The sequence below is a fragment of the Emydura macquarii genome, unplaced genomic scaffold (assembly GCF_026122565.2).
Source record: "Emydura macquarii macquarii isolate MOO-44397 ecotype Brisbane River unplaced genomic scaffold, CSIRO-AGI_Emac_v2 contig_3108, whole genome shotgun sequence".
In the NCBI taxonomy this organism is placed as follows: Eukaryota; Metazoa; Chordata; order Testudines; family Chelidae; genus Emydura; species Emydura macquarii.
In genome coordinates, this window is record NW_027133245.1 from 966176 (window position 1) to 984613 (window position 18438).

An 18438-nucleotide genomic window follows, 5' to 3' on the forward strand; every position below is an offset into this window, starting at 1 on the left:
ACAGTATAAAATACGCTATCTTTATCAGTTGAGCAACAACCAGTAGAATTGTGGTGTACCCTTGGGAGGTCGGTAGTTCCACGATGAAGTCCATTGATGTAATGACCAAAGCCCGAAGTGGAATGGAAAAGGGCTGAATGAGACAGAATAGTTTTGCATGGGGATTTTGGTCTGGGCACAGAAGGTTACAGGACAAGACATAAGTTGCTGTTGAAGCATGAAGGGCCAGTCACCAGAAACTCCTTGAAACTGAGGGCCTAGATTGACCAAAGTAACATGCCAAAAGAGAATCGTGACTGATTCGTAGGACTTGCAGCCTGGATGGACCATTGGATTTGCAGATGTACCCCTTATGATATAGAAAGGCCATCTGGGTGGTGGCATTGTCTAGGGTTTGATGGATCTGAATTGCGAAGGTATCGTTGGGCAGCAGGAATTACTTGGAGGGTAGCAGTGGTACTCAAAATGAAATTTGATGGTTTGAGGATCATGGATGGAGCTTCTTGGTCAGATTCATGAGACTCCCCTTTTGGTATAATGCACCTTTCTTTGCATTCCTGGTTCTGGAAGGGTAGGTCACCATGAAATCAAACCAAATAAAGAAGAGGAACCAGTGGGCCTATCACTGATTTAGGTGCCAAGCCTTCTTCAAGAATTCCAGGTTCTTGTGGTCAGTGAGGACTTAGACTGGGAACCTGGCATTCCCCAGAGATTCCGCCATTCCTTGAAGGCTCCTTTGATGACCAGTAGGTTATTAAGGATGTCATTGTTTTGCAGTGCTGGGGTGAGCTTACACAAGTAAAAGGCTCAAGGATGAAGCGGACCATTAGAGGCTGCTATTTGGGAAAGGACTGTTCCTGTGCAAAGTTGAAGGCATCTGCTTCTGCTGTAAATAGCCGGCTCAGGCTGGGATGAACTAAAATGTGGGCTGTGATGAATTTCTGCTTTGGGTGCAGAAACTACTTGTGCCTCTGAGGACCAAGAAAAATGGTCCCCCTTCTCCAGCGGGGCTGTGATTGGGGTCCCCAACCCTTAGAAATTCTTTATGAACTGTCACTAGAAATTGGCAAAGCCCAAAAAGCATTGCACCTCATGGACATCCCTGGGCACCAGTTGGTGAATGGCTGTCGCTTTGTGTGGGTCTGTGCCCTGCCCTTCAGGGGAGATAATGTAGCTGAGAAAATCTTATTGCACTCCCAGTGAAATTGTCATTTTTTTAGCTTGTCATACAGTCAGTGTTGGAGAAGCCTTTCTAAGGTGCTCCATACTTGCTGGTCACGCTATGAATGGCCACTTGAAAATATTTGATTTAAAAATTGCAATTGATAGAAAATCCACCACAACCCTTGGTAAGCTGTTCCAATGTTTAATTACCCTCATTGTTAAAAACTTGCACCTTATTTCCAGTCTGAATTTTTCTAGCTTCAACTTCCAGCCGTTGGTGGTTGTTATAACTTTGTTTGCTAGACAGGAAAGGTTGGAAGGAGTCTGGTTGCTGTTTATACAAAGCAAGTCTGGGAAGAAGGGGAAATCAGACCCAAGCCACAGCTCTCTGGGTAAAGAGAAATGTACAGAACTATCGTCTACAGATTTCTGAAGAAGTTCACTACTGACATCACAGTACTCATGTACATGTAGATAAAGGTGCTTTAACAGCAAATAACAATACAGGACTGAAATTGGGAAAGATCAATTTGATTTGTAAACAGACCTTGCTTCAAACTTCCAAGGTTGTATTTGTGATAAATGAAAACTGATTTTAAAAATAACTTTAAAACTTGACATTTTAGAAAATGGTTTAGAACACTGATGTCTTAGCTTACCATATCTGGCATTACTTTGGTTCTGTAATCTCTCTGAAGCAACCCACAGAGACTATTTCAAAAGGGGGAAAGGAAATTTACTTTTTCTGTGACAAATTCTCCCAAAGGCTGAATCATACAGAGATTTGAAGACATCAGCAAGTACCCTCACAAAATCATGAGGCACATTGTATCGTACCTACATTGTTGTTTGTTCACATAAAGCTTTGGAGTTCTTTGAGTGCTTTTCATCCAGTCATGTGCATATGAAAATAAGGCTTTTTCTTTTAGAACTGTATATTATGCAAAGAGCATTGCCATTTTAAATCATAATCCAGTCGAAAAAATTACCTATTTTTACAAATAATCCTGTATTTTTTTTTCCATGTCAGATCCAGCAGGAGGCAGCTGCCTTTGAAAAATCAAAGATGGAATGTGACATCGCAGAGCTGGAAAACACTATTCGTGGGGTAAGTGACATATTAGTCACTAGTTAGTTATAGTGAACTTCTAACAGAAGTTCTTTTTCACCCAAATGACTTTTTAAAATCCTTTAGCTAAATTTTCTTGTAAGTAAAATCATTCCACTGTAATGGATTTCTAAGAGAAATAAAGACAATTTGTCTTTTTTTCCTTTGTCTTTTTTTTTAATTGCAGTTTGAAACAGAACAATTTGAACTGAAGAGTTCAATCTCTGTAATGAAAGAAAGAATAAACTCTCTGGAAGACGAATTAAAAACCAAGTCTTATAAACTTACCCAGACATCTGATGACTCTTCACAATTTAAAGCTGAGTTATGCTCACTTCAGTAAGTTTAGCTTAAAATTTTGTATCCTGTTAACCTGTATAACATACAATTTTGTCATAAATTAACATGACAGAAATAGATAACTCATGGTAAAACTTTCATAAAATGTTTTAAAAATATTCTGGTAAAATATTCCTTGAGATGTGTGTCCCTACGGGTGCTCCGCAACCCACCCTCCTCCGCTCTACTTTGGAGTTCTCGTCAATGGCTTTTCAGTAGAGAAGGAACTGAAGGGGTTAGCCTGTGTGCACTGACTAGCCTCATGGCGCAGTACAAGGAGAGACAGCGCGTGTGTGGGCCTTATGGACACTGCTACCGAAATTCTCCAATCAGCAGCACAGGGACGCAAGCACACCTGCAGTGGAGCACCCATAGGGACACATATCTCGAAGAACCATTGTTAATGCACAAGGTGAGTAACTTCTTCATTTGTGTAAGTTGGCCCCATGTTACAACAGGATTGTCACTTTTCAGTTAGATTATTTAGGCTTCTTTAAGAGATTAGGAACTCTGCAGAACCTCTGAAGGCTATGGTGCCATGAGGTGGCAGGAAAGGGATCCATTAGTGAGGAGAAGCTGATTGAAATGAACGGAACTAGGAGCTGGGGTGTGTGGGGCAGCTATGAGGGAATTGTGGGTGTTTGAAGGAGCATGGAGGAAGGAAAGCTGCATTATGTAACAAGAGAAAGTATCTCTTTACATGCTGTCTGACTGGCATGTATATTTTTTACACATGGTTCCTATTGTGGGGATTCATTTAATAATCATGAGTTTTTGTTATTTTATTACTCAGAGGCTTTGCAAAGCATCCTATGCTCAAGTGTGTAGACCAAACTATGTATATGTTCCAATTTATAAGTTTAAAGATGTATTCTACTTCGAGTGATTGCTCATATCCATTCCAATATAGGTGAGTGTGCACCACCGTGCACTTGTTCCTGGAACTTTTTTCCCTTTAGCAAGCTCTGTAGGGTTGGCTTAGGCACCCCCCTGGAGTGCCGCGCTCATGTCACGGTATATGAGGCGCCGCCGACCCTGCAGGCCCTCAGTTCCTTCTTTCCGCCCGTGATGGTTGCTGAAACGTCTGCCTCTTGCTCTATCTCGTTGTTGTAGTTGTTTAATTAGCATTAAGCAGTTGTTAAGTATAGTTGTTAGTGTTATGTATAGTAGTTAGAGTTAGATTAGATAAGAAGCCCTTAGGGGCTTAAGGTTGGGCCATGCCTGGCACAACTGGGTTTAAATCCTGCGTCGCTTGCGGCAAATCCTTTCCCGTGAGCGACCCTCATGACTGCTGTCTCTGCTGTCTGGGAGAGCAGCATAGAAAGGACAAGTGCAGGATCTGCAAGGCCTTCAAGCCGCGCGCACAGAAAGAACGAGACGCACGCTTGAAGGCTATCCCGATGGAGTCCGCTCTCTGCCAGGACTCCGAACCAGCACGTTCTCCTGCGGCACCGAGCATCTCCTCGGTGCGGAGCGCTCCACCGGCACTGGTGTCGACCCGTCGCCAGTCTCCGGTGCCGAAGAGGAACAAGCGCCAGGGCACCGAGCGCCACGACTCCCCCGCACCGCCTGCCCGGCCTGGGGGGAGTCAGGAGATGCACCAGCCACGGGCCATTGCGATTACTCCGGCACCTGCATCTCCACGCAGGGAGCCTCCCCCGACTCCTGGGGGTGGGGGAGCGCCCCTGCAAGGGCCGTCAACACCGGAGGCATTTGATGCAGCACGCGCCCTCATGACCATGCCCATGCCTCCGCCCCCCCCCCTTGGCCGAGGGTGCAGGGACCAGCGTCTTGGGATAAACCCACGTTGGGTGGCCCCAATGGGTGGTCAAGACAGCAGTCCAAGTCTCCCCCCAGACGGTCACAGAGGGTAGAGCGTGTGAGCTCCCCTCACAGCTCCAACTCCGGGTCATCGAGCTCCCCTGCACCACAGCACTGTGGGCGGTTCAGGGCACCGGAGGGTTTGCCGCTATAGTTACGCCTTGCACGAGGTGCGCAACTCCTGCTCCCGCACCCCGGCACTGAGTCCATCGCCATGGCACCAGTCTTGATCCCCGGTCCACAGTCTGGCACGGATCCCGGTGCCAGAGGACTCGGCACCGACGGCGCAGACATCGGCACCATGCCGCCGCTCGTGCTCCTCGGAGTTGGAATTGGCACCGCGGAGGCATGGCCAGCACCGCTCCTGGTCCCCAAAGGGGAAGCACTGCCGCAAAACATCGGCGCTGAGACGGAAGTCGTACTCCAGCTCCTGGAACTGCTCGCCTTCCCACCAGCACCGTACGCGATGGCACAGGCACTCCTCGTCTTCGTCAACGTCATCGTGGAGCAGGTCCTCAACGAAGGCAGGCAGGAGCCACAAACACCGCCAGCACTGCTCCAGCGGCTCGGGGCCCCGCACGCACCGCACGGAAATGCCGCAGCCGGCATCAATGCCAGCAACCGGCGTGGCCCCAGGGACCGTGGCAGTTGCCATACTGGGCGTCTTGGGGGGCACAGATGGGACAGGGCACCATCTCTGTCCCGTCGTCAGTGGCTCAACTGGCACCCCCCCCACCGAGCCAACCAGACAAGGGCCATTCCTCGGGGAAGGAATTGGACCCTGAGGGAGGGACCCTCCACTGGGCCCCTCCCGCAATCCTCCTCCTGATGAGGTCACCGCCAGGGACCATAGGGCGCCCCTGCCAGATTTTAAAGCTCACCAGGAGCTCCTAAAGAGGGTGGCTAGCAACCTCAATCTGGAACTAAAGGAACTCTCTGAGGAAGAGGACCCCCTCTTTGGGGTGGCTGGGTCAGCAGGGCCGTCCACAGTGGCCCTGCCTGTGCACGAGAGAGTCCTGAAGCTGGCCAAGGCTCTCTGGTAAACCCCTTCCTTGGTTGTCCCCACATCCAAGGGCGCCAAGAAAAAGTACTATGTGCCATTGGAGGGGTTTGAGTTCCTATATACCCACCCAGCCCCTGCGACCCAACTGGTTGATGCAGGCAACCAGCGGGACAGTCAGGGCGGCCTGGGCAACACACCCAAGAATAAAGATGATAAAAAATTGGACCTGTTCGGCCGCAAGGTCTATTCTACCGGGGCCCTGCAGCTGAGAATCGCTAACCACCAGGCGCTCCTCGGCCGCTATAACCTGAACCTCTGGACCTCCATGCGGTGGTTCACAGAGGGGCTCTCCCAGGACCAGGTGGCGGACTTTACGACGGTCCTAGAGGAGGGCGCCGCTGTCGCAGGGGCGGCCTTACAGACTGCCAGCGACGCCGCAGACACCGCCAGCAGAGCCATGGCCTTGGCTATTGCCATGCGGAGGTGTTCGTGGCTGCAGTCCTCTGGGTTATCACAAGAGGTCCAACAGTCTATCCAGGACCCGCCCTTTGATGGGACAGGCCTCTTTTCGGATAGGACTGATGAGAAACTGCACGCCCTGAAGGACTCTAGGGCCACCCTCAGATCCTTGGGGCTGTACATGCCGCAGGCCTCGAGGCGCCAGTCTTGGCCTCAGCCACAGCGCCAGCCCCGGCCGCTGCCCAGGCCTTCCCAGCCCCGGAGGGGCCGCGACAGATACAGGGACTTTGGCCGCTGCAACCGATCAGGGTCATCTGCGGCCTCCCAACAGGGTCCAACCAAGGGGCCCAACAATAACAAGCTGCGGTTTTGATGGTGCGCCCGAGGGTGGCACCAATACCCCTCACCTGGATCCGCCCCTCCTGTTTTCAGAAAGGCTCAGGCCCTACTACACCGAGTGGCAAAAGATTACTTCGGACTGTTGGGTCCTCGGTGTGGTTCTCAGGGGCTATGCCCTTCAGCTTACGGCCTTCCCCCTGGACTCGCCCCCCACCCCCTCCCTCTTCAGGGACCCCTCTCACGAGCAACTCCTGCTGCAGGAGGTGAATTCCCTCCTCCTCGGGGCTGTGGAAGCAGTCCCTCCGCAGGAAATAGGGAGGGGTTTCTACTCCAGGTATTTCCTCATCCCCAAGGCAAAGGGGGGCCTGAGACCCATATTAGTTCTTTGCCGTCTGAACAAGTTCATCAGACATCTCAGGTTCTGTATGGTTTCCCTAGCCTCCATCATTCCCGCACTGTATCCAGGGGACTGGTACACTGCCCTCGACCTAAAGGATGCGTATTTTCATATTTCCATCCTTCCTAGACACGGGCTTTTCCTCTGATTTATGGTAGCTGGCTGCCACTACCAATTCTCGGCCCTGCCCTTTGGCCTCTCGTCTGCCCCCAGGGTTTTCACAAAATGTATGGCAGTGGTGGCAGCCCACCTGTGCCGCAGAGGGGTCCAGATCTTCCCTTACCTGGACGACTGGCTGATCCGGGGCAGGTCCAGGGCCCACGTGACGAACAGCCTGGAGTTCACCTGCACGACATGCACCAGACTGGGGCTGCTCATCAACGAGTGGAAGTCCACTCTCACCCCGGTGCAGCACATAGACTTTATCAGGGCCACCCTGGATTCCACCCAGGCGAGAGCCTTCCTCCCACAGCCTTGCTTCAAGGCGATGGCCGCCATAATCGACTATTTCCACAGGTCCCCCACAATGACAGCCAGGCACTGCCAGCAGCTGTTGGGACACATGGCGGCCTGCATGTATGTGGTGAGGCTGGCTCGCCTCAAGCTCAGGCTTCTCCAGGCATAGCTAGCCTCAGTATACGCACCAGCCAGGCACTCCTTAAACAGGGTGGTCACGATTCCCACACAGGTCCTGGCCTCCCTGAACTGGTGGAGGACTCCCGGGGAAGTACTGAGGGGGGTCCATTCCGAGACTTGGCCCCATTGGTCACCCTCATCATGGACACTTTGGATATGGGATGGGGGGCCCACATCAGCAGCGACCTGAGCACCCAGGGGCTCTGGTTGGCAGAGGAAAGGAGTCTCTGTATCAACGTCTGGGAGCTCAGGGTAGTCTGCTTGGCCTGCAAGGTGTTCCTCAGATTCCTGAGGGGCAGGATGGTGCAGGTCCTCACGGGTAAAACGGCGGCCATGTTCTACATGAACAGGCAGAGGGGACCACGCTCCTCGGCCCTTTGCCAGGAGGCCATTCGACTTTGGGACCTTGCGGTGAGGCACAACTTTCACATATTTGCCTCTCACCTCCCTGGGGTCAGGAACGACGAGGCGGACCGCTTCAGCAGGTCGTTTCTACCTCGGCACGACTGGTCGCTACACCCGGAGGTGGTAAGTTTTATCTTCCACAAGTGGGGTGTTCCCCAACTGGACCTGTTCGCGTCGTCCTGCAACAGGAAGTGCCCGAGGTTCTGTTCGCTCCGGGGTCACGAGCCGGGCTCCATCTCTGACACGTTCCTCATAGACTGGATGAGGATCCTGACGTATGCGTTTTCCCCCCATTCCGCTGCTACCCAAAGTCCTCTTGAAAATCAAGAGGGACAAAGCAGACGTCATATTGATCGCCCCAGCCTGACTGAGACAGCACTGGCTCAGCATGTTGCTGGACCTGTCCATTGCCCTGCCAGTACCGCTCCCGAGGCGTTACGACCTGCTCTCCCAGGACCAGGGTCGCCTGCTGCACCCGGACCTGGACTCCCTCCACTTGACGGCATGGAGACTCTGTGGCTGACGGACGGAGAGAGAGCCTGCTCGGCACAGGTACAACAGGTTCTGCTGGGCAGCAGAAAACCCTCCACTCAGGTGGTGTACTGGGCCAAGTGGAAGCGGTTTACCTGTTGGGCGGAGTCTCAGGGCATCCCTCCGAGCTGCTCGCCCATACAGGCGATTTTGGAGTACCTGCTCCACCTGAAGCTCCAGGCTTTAGCGCTGGCCTCCCTGAAGGTGCACCTGCTGGCCATCTCAGCCTTCCACCAGCCGATGGAAGGGAGGTCATTATTCTCCCACCCCATGTCAGTCAGGTTCCTTAAAGAGGTGGAGAGGCTATACCCGCAGGTCCATGACCCGGTGCCTCCCTGGGACTTGAACCTGGTCCTCGCCACACTGACGGGACCCCCCTTCAAGCCAATTGGTAACATGCCTGCTGCTCGTCCTCTCGTCGAAGGTAGCCTTCCTGGTGGCCATTACATCGGCTAGGAGGGTCTCTGAGATAAGAGCTTTAACCTTGGAGCCTCCTTACACCGTCTTTTATAAAGACAAGGTGCGGCTGAGACCCCACCCGGCCTTCCTGCCTAAGGTGGTGTCCCAGTTTCATTATAACCAGGATATCTTCCTCCCCGTGTTCTTTCCTAAACCGCACGGGTCGGAGGAGGAGCGGAGATGGTACTCGCTGGACGTGAGACGAGCCCTCGCCTACTACATCAAGCGGACACAGCCATTCTGGAAGTCGACACAGCTGTTCGTGGCAGTGGCGGACCGGGTGAAGGGCTCACCTGTCTCCACCCAACGCATCTCTGCCTGCATCAGGGCCTGCTACGAGCAGGCAAGGTGCCGCTTCCAGCGCACTCAACCAGAGCTCAGACCTCATTGGCAGCCTTTCTGGAAAGAGTGCCCCTTCAGGACATCTGCAAGGCAGCGACCTTGTCGTCGGTCCACACCTTCACGTCCCACTACGCCATCGTGCAGCAGGCGAGAGAGGATACAGGCTTCAGCAGGGCTGTACTGATGAGAGTAGCTCGCCGATGACTCCTACCCACCTCCAAGGTATGGCTATGTAATCACCTATATTGGAATGGATATGAGCAATCACTCAAAGTAGAAAACAGGGTTACTTACCAGTAACTATGGTTCTTCGAGAACCACATATCCATTGTTCATATCCATTCCACACCCACCCTCCGTCCCTGTTGTCGGAATCGGCAGAAAGAAGGGACTGAGGGCCTGCAGGGTCGGCCTCATGTACCGCGGCATGAGCGCAGCACTCCAGGGGGCGCCTAAGCCGACCCTACGCACTCACCTATATTGGAATGGATATGAGCAACACATGTTGAAGAACAACAGTTACTGGTAAGTAACCCTGTTTCATCTTCTGAGAAGTCACGACACTCTACAGCCAAATTTTAAGAAGTGCTGCTTGTTTATTAACTATTATGTGAAAACTAGATACGAGAGTTCTTCTTTGAATGCTTGCATATATCCATTCCAGTGTAGGAGTCTGTACAGCAGTACACCAGAACCAGAGAGCTTTTTCACATAATAGTACCTGTTGGGGTAGCACATTTGCCCTCCTCATGCTTGTGCTGTTAGCCAAGAGTATAAAGGGGTGGAGCCATCCAGCCCCCCTCAGTTCCTTCTCACACTATTCCCATGTTTTTCCTTAGAAAAAAATTTGAAAGGATTTTTCTCGTAAATGGTTTGTATGGTTATTAGTTTAGATAGTGATACTTGTATTAAGTTTCAGTTGGACTTATTTTAGTTTGGCTCTTCTTTTTTAGCTTTTGCTCGGTACCAGGGCATGCTGAAATCTCTGAATTTCAAGCACTGTTCTGGCTGCAATAAGTCTACAACAGTCAACGATTCCCCATTCCCGGTTCCTGAAGTGTTTGAGGGAGTGTCATGACAAACATAAGTGCCCTACTTGCTGAGGGAAATTTGGCTTATAGAAATTCTGATGGAGGCAGCTTTGTGCCCCCACTCGGTACCCAGCTGCTTGGTACGTGGAATTAGGTCTCAACTCCTTCCCAGAGTGTGCTGCCAGACTTGTCAGCTTTCCTGTGTTGAAGGGAGTTGGAGAGAAAACACCATTCTCCATCTTGGGTCTGAGGAAGCACCAAAAGAAGTCCTCTTCATAGAGGGCTAAGTATTTATCGGACTCTCATGAGAGGAAGACAGTTGCTGAGATTAGAGCAGCTTCTGTGAGGCGCATCCTGGTACTGCATACTAGCAATGTGGAGTCATTGAGACGAACTCCATTGCCTAGACCTTCAGCAGCATCAACTTCCTCTGTGGTACATGCCACTTTGTCAGTACTAATTATGCCTGAGGTATATGTGGCTGCCAGAGATCTTCTGTGCCTGTTGATGCTGGACACTCCTCTGATGCAAGAAGAGACTGCAGTGCCTACTATGTCTGCCACTCAGAGATTGGCTCCAGAATCTATCTCAGTACCTGCCTTTATGGCACCTTCAGGTGCTGACACTTTGTCGGAACCATCTTCTTCAGGTACTTCCAAACATCTTGATATTCAAATAGTGACTTCTCTTCTGAATCAGAGGTGGAATCCAGCAGTCAGAATCTTATTATGGGCAGTCCTGAGTGTGTCCTCATTTCTTGTCATGTAAATGGAGATCCTGTTGTTATGACATTCATAGGAGCGTCTCCAGAGGTAGACTTCTGTGGGGCTGGCGTCCAGTACCATACCAAATTCAGCAGTACCCTAGAGGAACCCGATAGGTTCCAGAAAGGCTATCAGATCTCTGTCAGGGCCCCTTTCTCCATCCAGTACTGTTCTTGGTACCAGCACCACTTCACAGCAGCCAGCGGAGGTTGTCCCTCCAGCTTCTCCATCCTGCTATGGCCACCAGAGCCAGCAGACAATTTAGTGCTTCCACTCAACACTTTCTCGTCATCTCCAGATGAAGTTACAGTGTTGGAATTATCATCTCCAGTTACAGATGACTACAAAACTACCATGACCTGATGAAGAAGTTTGCTACTTCTTTGGAGATCCAAATGAATTAGTCTAGAACAATCCACACAAGTTGCTAGATTTTTTACATTTCATAGGACTCACTAGAATGACACTGCCTATTAATGAGGCTATTTCAGAACCCATCAAGATCCTTTGGTAGGTTCCTTCTTTAACTGCTATTGCCAAAAGAACTGAGGAGAGGTACCAGGTACCTCTGAGGGACATTAGTATTTTTATTCACAATCTGACCCAAGTTCTATGGTGGTGGCAGCTGTGAATGAGAAGGCAAGTCAAGGGCTATGTAGATCTACTGCCAAGATAAAGATGCAAAAAAAATGGACTTGGGAGAGAGGTTTATTCAACCACAGGTTTACAGTTTAGGATTGCAAACCATCAGACTCTTTTCACTCTCTGTGATTATTATAACTCAGACTCAGTGTCTAAATATACAGAGGCGCTTCCAGATCAGGTGAAGGAAGAGTTCAGGACTCTTATAAATAAAGTCCATCTGATTGCAGGCTCTTCTGTATGGTCTGTACTGGATTGGACTGATTCAGCTGTTTGAGTGATAGTGAAGGCAGTCATTATGCATGATGCTTCTTCACTGCAGTCATCAGGCATACCTGCTGAAGTCCAACAAACAACCTAGGCCTTTCCCTTTTGAGGACCCAAATTTATTTTAGCAAAAGAAAAATGAGACATTTTAGTCTCTTAAGGATTCTAGAGTGACTCTAAAATCCTTGGGCATTTATACTCTCGCTCCAAATAGAAAGCAGTATCACCCGCAGGTTCAGCAACAAAACCTATTTTATTCTCTAAGGCAGCCAGAAGACGCCATAGGTCTCAGAAGAAGACACTGCTGCCTCCCCCTCCACCTTCTGCCACCTCCAAATAACCTTCATCATCCAAGCAATCTGTTTGACTCTTTGGTTGAGGACAGTGAACCATTCTGTACGATTTCTCCTCGTTTTGGCAGCTGATTATCCCACTTCCTAAGGGGTTGGACAACTCTCGCAACACTGTACTGATTCAAGTTTTGTGTCTGTTAGGGGCCGTAGAGGAAGTACTTCCTCAACATTGGGGAAGGGATTTTATTCACACTATTTTCTCATCCAAAGTCCAAATGATGCCTCAGACTTTAGACTGCCAAACCTCAACAAGTACATAAGAAAGATGAAGTTTCATATGGTTATCGTATCTTCTATTATCCATTCTCAAGCTCAACTATTGGTTCGCTGTCTCTGGCTTAAAGGATGCCTTTTTCCATGTGGAAAATGTGGACATTCACAGAGCATTGGCTTCCTACATGGGTGAGACTAAACCGTTTAAGATGTCTCCTCACTTATTCATATCCTTTGCTGATAAGATGAAAAGAATAACTATTATTTCAGAGTATCCCTTCCTGGATCTCCTCCTGTATTTGTCTGTGCTATGATATTGCCAACATTTCATTACCTCAAAGAGCTTTAGTGCTTTCTTTGAGAGCTCAAACACCTTTGGCTGCTTTCCTGAGTTACCATTTGCAGGGCTTCCACTTGTCATCTCTTCATATGCTCACTACTCATTATGCTTTCTCCCAGGCCTTGAGGGACGATGCTATGTTTGGGAGAGTCATGCTGCATTCTTTATTGAGGTAGACTCCGATTCCCTCCTCTATCTGGGAGTGCTTGTGTCCCCTAAAGTGGAATGGGCATGTGCAGGTACTCAGAGAAAAAATAGTTACATACCTTTTCAGTAAATGTATTCTTCAAGATGTGTTGCACTTGTCCATTCCATGACCCTCCCTCCTTCCTCCTAAACTGGAATCACAGCAAGCACTGGCTTCCAGTGTTAAAGAAGTGAGGGTCGAGGTAACTGCACTCCTTTATACTCTTGGCTATCAGTATGAGCATGTGGCGGGCTTATTTGCCTCCCTAACCAGTACTACTGTGGGAAAAAAATTTCTGGCTCCAGTGTGTGGGCATGCAGGCACCTGAATCAGAATGGACCTTTGTAATACATCTTGAAGAACAACAGTTACTGAACAAATATGTAAGCTCTTCTTTAATGTCATTTTCTGGAAAAAAAATTCCATGCAGAATTCCATGCAGAAATTTTAAACAAATTGTTCACTCAAATCAAAAGGTCAGAGCATGTATGAAAATAAGACTTACAATAGAACACTCAATGCAGTTTTTAACTGTAAAGTCAGTACCATGCTTCTGTGATGTACTTACACAGCTATTTGGAAATTGTGGTCCATAGAGCATTTACTGGTGGTTCAGACAGCTGACCCCATTGCCTTATTTTCAGTTGCTTCTTCAGACAGTCGTGGCTCCTCATTGCAAAAAGGAGACCGGATGACATTAAAAACTGATGGAAATGAAAAGGATATCTACTGCTTGACACAGAAGCCTCCCTCAGGGATTGAGCCACCAGCAGAATGGTTAAAAATTACTAAATACTTCCCCAGTATTAGTATTCCATTTAAGCAACTGCTGTAGTTGCATAGAGTTGCTTGGTTATAAACAGGGAGGGATGTGTATACAAATCACTATTAAACTGACAAAGTTTTGAGAACTCCTGTACTGATGCACAATTTTCTTGAAAACCTTCAAAAAGTTAAATGTGTTTGTAGATAAAACAGTGAGAGAAGTCCTCAAACATTCTTGTTTCTGAAAAATTCTTGTTTAGTAAATTCCTCATAATTATAGCTGAAAATGGTATAGATGGCATTTATGGAGAGAGTAAGATAAATAAGGATAGTGTAAACCTCTCAGCATTTAGTACAATTTTTAATGTCAGTTGTTACTGCATCAATCAAGACCCTTTTATAAGGTTTTGTTCTGAGATGTTTAACCTAGTGTTGGTTTACAGCAATATCTTCTTACAAAACAAATACCGTAGACTGATTGATTGTTTTTAGATAAGCTCCTTTTGACTTAAGTGGGATTTCTAATTGCTGCACTACTTTGAAAATCAGACCACTTGTTCCTCTTGCAAAATTGGAATTTTGGTTTTATTAATATTTTCATTTGTTCTGGTTTCTTAAGATGGTGAAAATAGCTCCAGCTGATCAAAACAATCCAATTTAAGCTATGGTCTTAGATAACCTTTTCATTTTCCCTAATTCTTTGACAATTTGATCAAAGAATGTACCTGAAAGTTTAGAGTCTTGTATTTTCAACTGAGTATTGATTTCTCAGGCTATTAAATGAACAACTACAGAGGTCCCTTGAAGATCTTCAGCACCGATCCTCTCTTAAAAAGGATGAACTTCAGTCAGCTCAAGAAGAAATTGCAGAGCTAAAGGAGAAAATAGGTAATCACTTCATACTCTCTTTTGCTTTAATTTTCTATATTTAAACCAACAAAAACACCTATTTCTTCTTTTACAGCTAGGTTAAACCATAAGAGCTCTGCACAGGATGAGACCGTGAATGTGCTCAGAAGTACCATTAGTGTCCTGGATAAGGAAAAAGACAGTCTTCAGGAAACTGTAGATGAAAAGACTGAAAGAATTGCATGTTTAGATGACAACTTAGCTAACAAGGTATGTTCACTAATAGTACTTACTGCATTGCACTAAATTAGCACCTTCCATCTGAGGATCTCAAAGCAGGATGCAAAAATTAGGGTTAGATTTTGTTGTGATGCAGACAGTCTGCAAAAGATCTTTGTATTGCTTAGGCCGTGTGTTAAATATTTAAGTGGTACATAAGGTCTTGTGCCAGCCCTCTGTTCTGGATTTAATTTTATTAATTAATTAACTTCACAACACACTTGAGAAATAGAGATATATTATCCCCATATTACATATAGGGATACCAAGTTACAGAGAGTTAAGACTCTTGCCTGATGTCACACATCAAGATTGTAGCACTATCAGGGATATAACCTGCATCTACTGACTCCCAGTCATTTACTTTAACTGCAAGATATCCTTCTTCTACAAACTTCAAATTAATCATAAATTTTATTTTTATTATAAAAAAGTTTGGAAATTTGAACATTTAAAAACCCAGTTACCTATTGCTGAATAGTTACAATAAAGTTTTTAAAAATGCTACTTTAAAGTAAATTATGCTTAGTTTGAATTATTCTGGGTATTTTGTGTCTTAATATGTAATACAAATTTTGGATTTATTTCATAGGAAAAAACAATTACTCATTTAAGACTAACTCTGTCAGAAGTGGAGTCCTCCATAGAGTAAGTAATCACTAAAATGATTCTCTGTTGGTTTTATTTTCCTAAAATCAATATCTTCTGCAGAATAAAAGCACTAGCAGTCAGGCTCTTACTGTATTTTTGGTGACGTACACTATATATATATATATATATATATATATATATATATATATATATATAATCAAACAGGAGTATGAATTGCATTGTGGAAAAAGAATATCTCGTTGCAGAAGACACTTCCTCTCAAATACTGTAGGTGTGGTACTAGTGGATGGTAAGGATTAAAACTAGGAATAGCAGTTGTTTATCTGGGTAATTAAATTCATGTGCATTTAATTTTCCTATAAGTAGCACTCTAATTGCAATTCTAAGTTAAAGTGACTTTGTAAACATGGTGTTGTGCTGTTCTATATTCCCCCTTAGTTGAGTCACTCAGATATCATGGAAGGCATAATCTGGCCTGCAGACTCTCCATTATTGGTGAAATAATTTATTCTGCCTTCCTAAATTACGGTACAGTTTTAATTAAATAGAATATTCCTCATTACTATTGGTATATAACTGGTAGGTAGTGTTGTGTGCTATTTAATCACTAATCTGTTCTATCCCAGAAGTGAGTGCATTTCAATGTTGGATGAAAGATTTCTGCATCTACATTTTGTAAAGTGATTTGGGGTCCTTGTGGATGGAAGTTATTGTAGAAATTAGTTATGGTCCTGAACCACAAAGCTTGGATCCAGAGCCAAACTTTCCCAAATCACAGGAATGTTTGGATCTAGTTTTTGGTTTGTCTCTTTATTGAGCTACCAAAGTTTGGTACCAGATCTGAACTTCCTCGTAGATCAAGTATGTTTGGCTCTGTGGGTTGGTTCAGGCCCATCTCCGATAGAAATATCAAAAGTTATTGTTTACGAATAATGTTGGCCTTATTAGCACTTGAGTGATCAGACTGCCGGCCATTTGACCACAGGAAGATACATAGGACAGGAGCTGATCCAATTTAAGCAGTTATTCCACATTCACTGTATTTACTACTTCATAAATAAAACTTGTCATGGTTGGTCCCCTGGTCAATCTTTTGCACGAACAAACTCCTACATTCTATTTGAACCTTCACACACCTGTACACCATGAAGAGAGCATAACTTAACTCAGTTTTGTTTTGACTTTTGTATTCATTATATTTGGTTTGAACTCCTACTGGTGGGTTTGTGGAGCCAACAGTTAGAAAAGTTTTCTTGATCTAAAACTATGCTCAATATAGACATCAGGCCATTTTTACAAAGTCACTTTTTAGGGTAAAAGCAGCATAAGAGCATAATTTCTGCACACCTAGTTGATAGAATGCAGAGTACAATGTGCTTAAATGGAAGCAAATAATGAATAGGTAGACCTGAGAATGATACAACAATCTATTTAAGCATACACAGAACACTTGCAAAATAAATGAGGCACCTTACTGGATGCCTAAAGCCTTAGAGTGCTTTTAAATAAACATTAATTATCAATGTATGCAAATACCCCTATATGTTCCCCCATTTCATACCAATCAAATTACTGAGCTATCTAATTTATTATTTTTAAAATTTGTTCTTGATTTCTGTTGTCCTTAACGTTTTACAAAGTTAAACTAATGTCCACAAAAGCCACAAGCAATTGTATAAAAAACTATAAAACAATATGGAACAATGTAAATCATACCAAACTATCATTGTTATAATTACATCATTGTGTCTAATTCACTAACAATTTACTATTCTTAGCCTCTTCTGGAAAATACTTTAGTCCAAATAAATATTAAATGGCTGCCAATATTTGCTTGTCAGAAACCCTTGATAGATTTTTATTGCCTTGTGTTATTCTTCACTTCTTTATCTTCTCATATTTAAGGAAATCTCTTGCTGAGTCTGTTCTCAAAGAATGTCAAAATAGCTCTTGAAACTGGTAATAATGCAGATAGAAAATGTTTTTCTCCAAAGGTATAATAGCACAGATATTACCACTCTGTGAATCTAGTGCCTCTAGTATTTTACAGATCTGTTTTAAACTATTCAACTCTCCCCCAGTCACCAAGGCATATATGTGTGACGCTTCCTGGTGGTTCCCAGGCTTGTGAGGCACCTTTCAACCATCTGTCTTTAGTGTGAAGAAGCCATGTTTGTGCCTGCGATGGATTAGCTGGTTAGCTCCCCAGCTCCTCCAACCATTTGCAACGCAGACACACCCCTTTAGGTCTTGCTGGCCCCATTGTCATCCTACAGGTTAGCAATTGGCATGCACCAATCCTTGAGCCCTATGAGCATCATCCTGTAGTGTTCGGCCCTTCGTCTATTGGACATTTGTAGTATTCACAGATTTGCTGCTTCCAAAGAAACAATAATCCCCAGTTTACCAGTTCCACTTCAGATCACTGCTTCACTTGACACACAGCACTTAAGTATGTTTATAAGGAAATCAAGTATAAGTTTAACTAACAGGGCATAGAGATTCAAGTAATAGCAAGTAGAAGTATTGGAAACAACTGATTGCATATAAAAAATGGAATCATAAGATGCATTCTAGGTCCTAGACTTAATTAACTAGATACTCTCATGTCTTGTAGAGTTTGGCTCACCCAAAATGCTTGCAATGCTTTACAGCCAGGTTAGGCTGTGACCCCTCTTTCATGAGACAAACACGCTGTCAGTTTGCCGCCTTGGTGAAGGATTCAATGTGTTTCTGTGCCCCTTCTGCGCCCAGGATATACCAGTCCCATCCTTTGTTTTATTCATAAGCAGAACATCCCTGCTGTTTGTTTAATCTTGTAGATTTAGCCTGTGGCTCAGTATGCAAATAGGCATACACTGTGAGGCATACAATACACAAATGACCAGACAGGGAGATAAGTGTCTGTTATCTCCTGCCTGAAAGGAATATTTCCAAGATATGTCACCTCCTGGTGACCTGCCTTAATTTCAAGACCATAAGAACATAATTTGCTGTATAGATACATAACTCAAATATAATCTGCACATACATTTCATAATGATTGTCAACTAGTGGGCTACTGGCTCTCGGTAGAGATCTTATCTTCCACCCTTTGGTGAACTATTGTGCGTATATCTGACTGGGGATAGTT

The 18438-nt window shown here is 45.8% G+C and overlaps 1 protein-coding gene across 3 annotated transcripts in view; it reads left to right on the plus strand.

Annotated features, from left to right (window-relative positions):
- Positions 1-18438, plus strand: part of CEP135 (centrosomal protein 135) — a 98928-nt gene that overhangs the window by 47159 nt on the left and 33331 nt on the right. For all 3 annotated transcript variants that reach the window (XM_067530575.1, XM_067530576.1, XM_067530577.1), the window contains exons 14-18: positions 2195-2272; positions 2460-2611; positions 14338-14453; positions 14530-14684; positions 15286-15341. In XM_067530575.1, coding sequence (XP_067386676.1) covers positions 2195-2272; positions 2460-2611; positions 14338-14453; positions 14530-14684; positions 15286-15341 — 557 coding nt within the window. The remainder of the gene's footprint in view (positions 1-2194; positions 2273-2459; positions 2612-14337; positions 14454-14529; positions 14685-15285; positions 15342-18438) is intronic.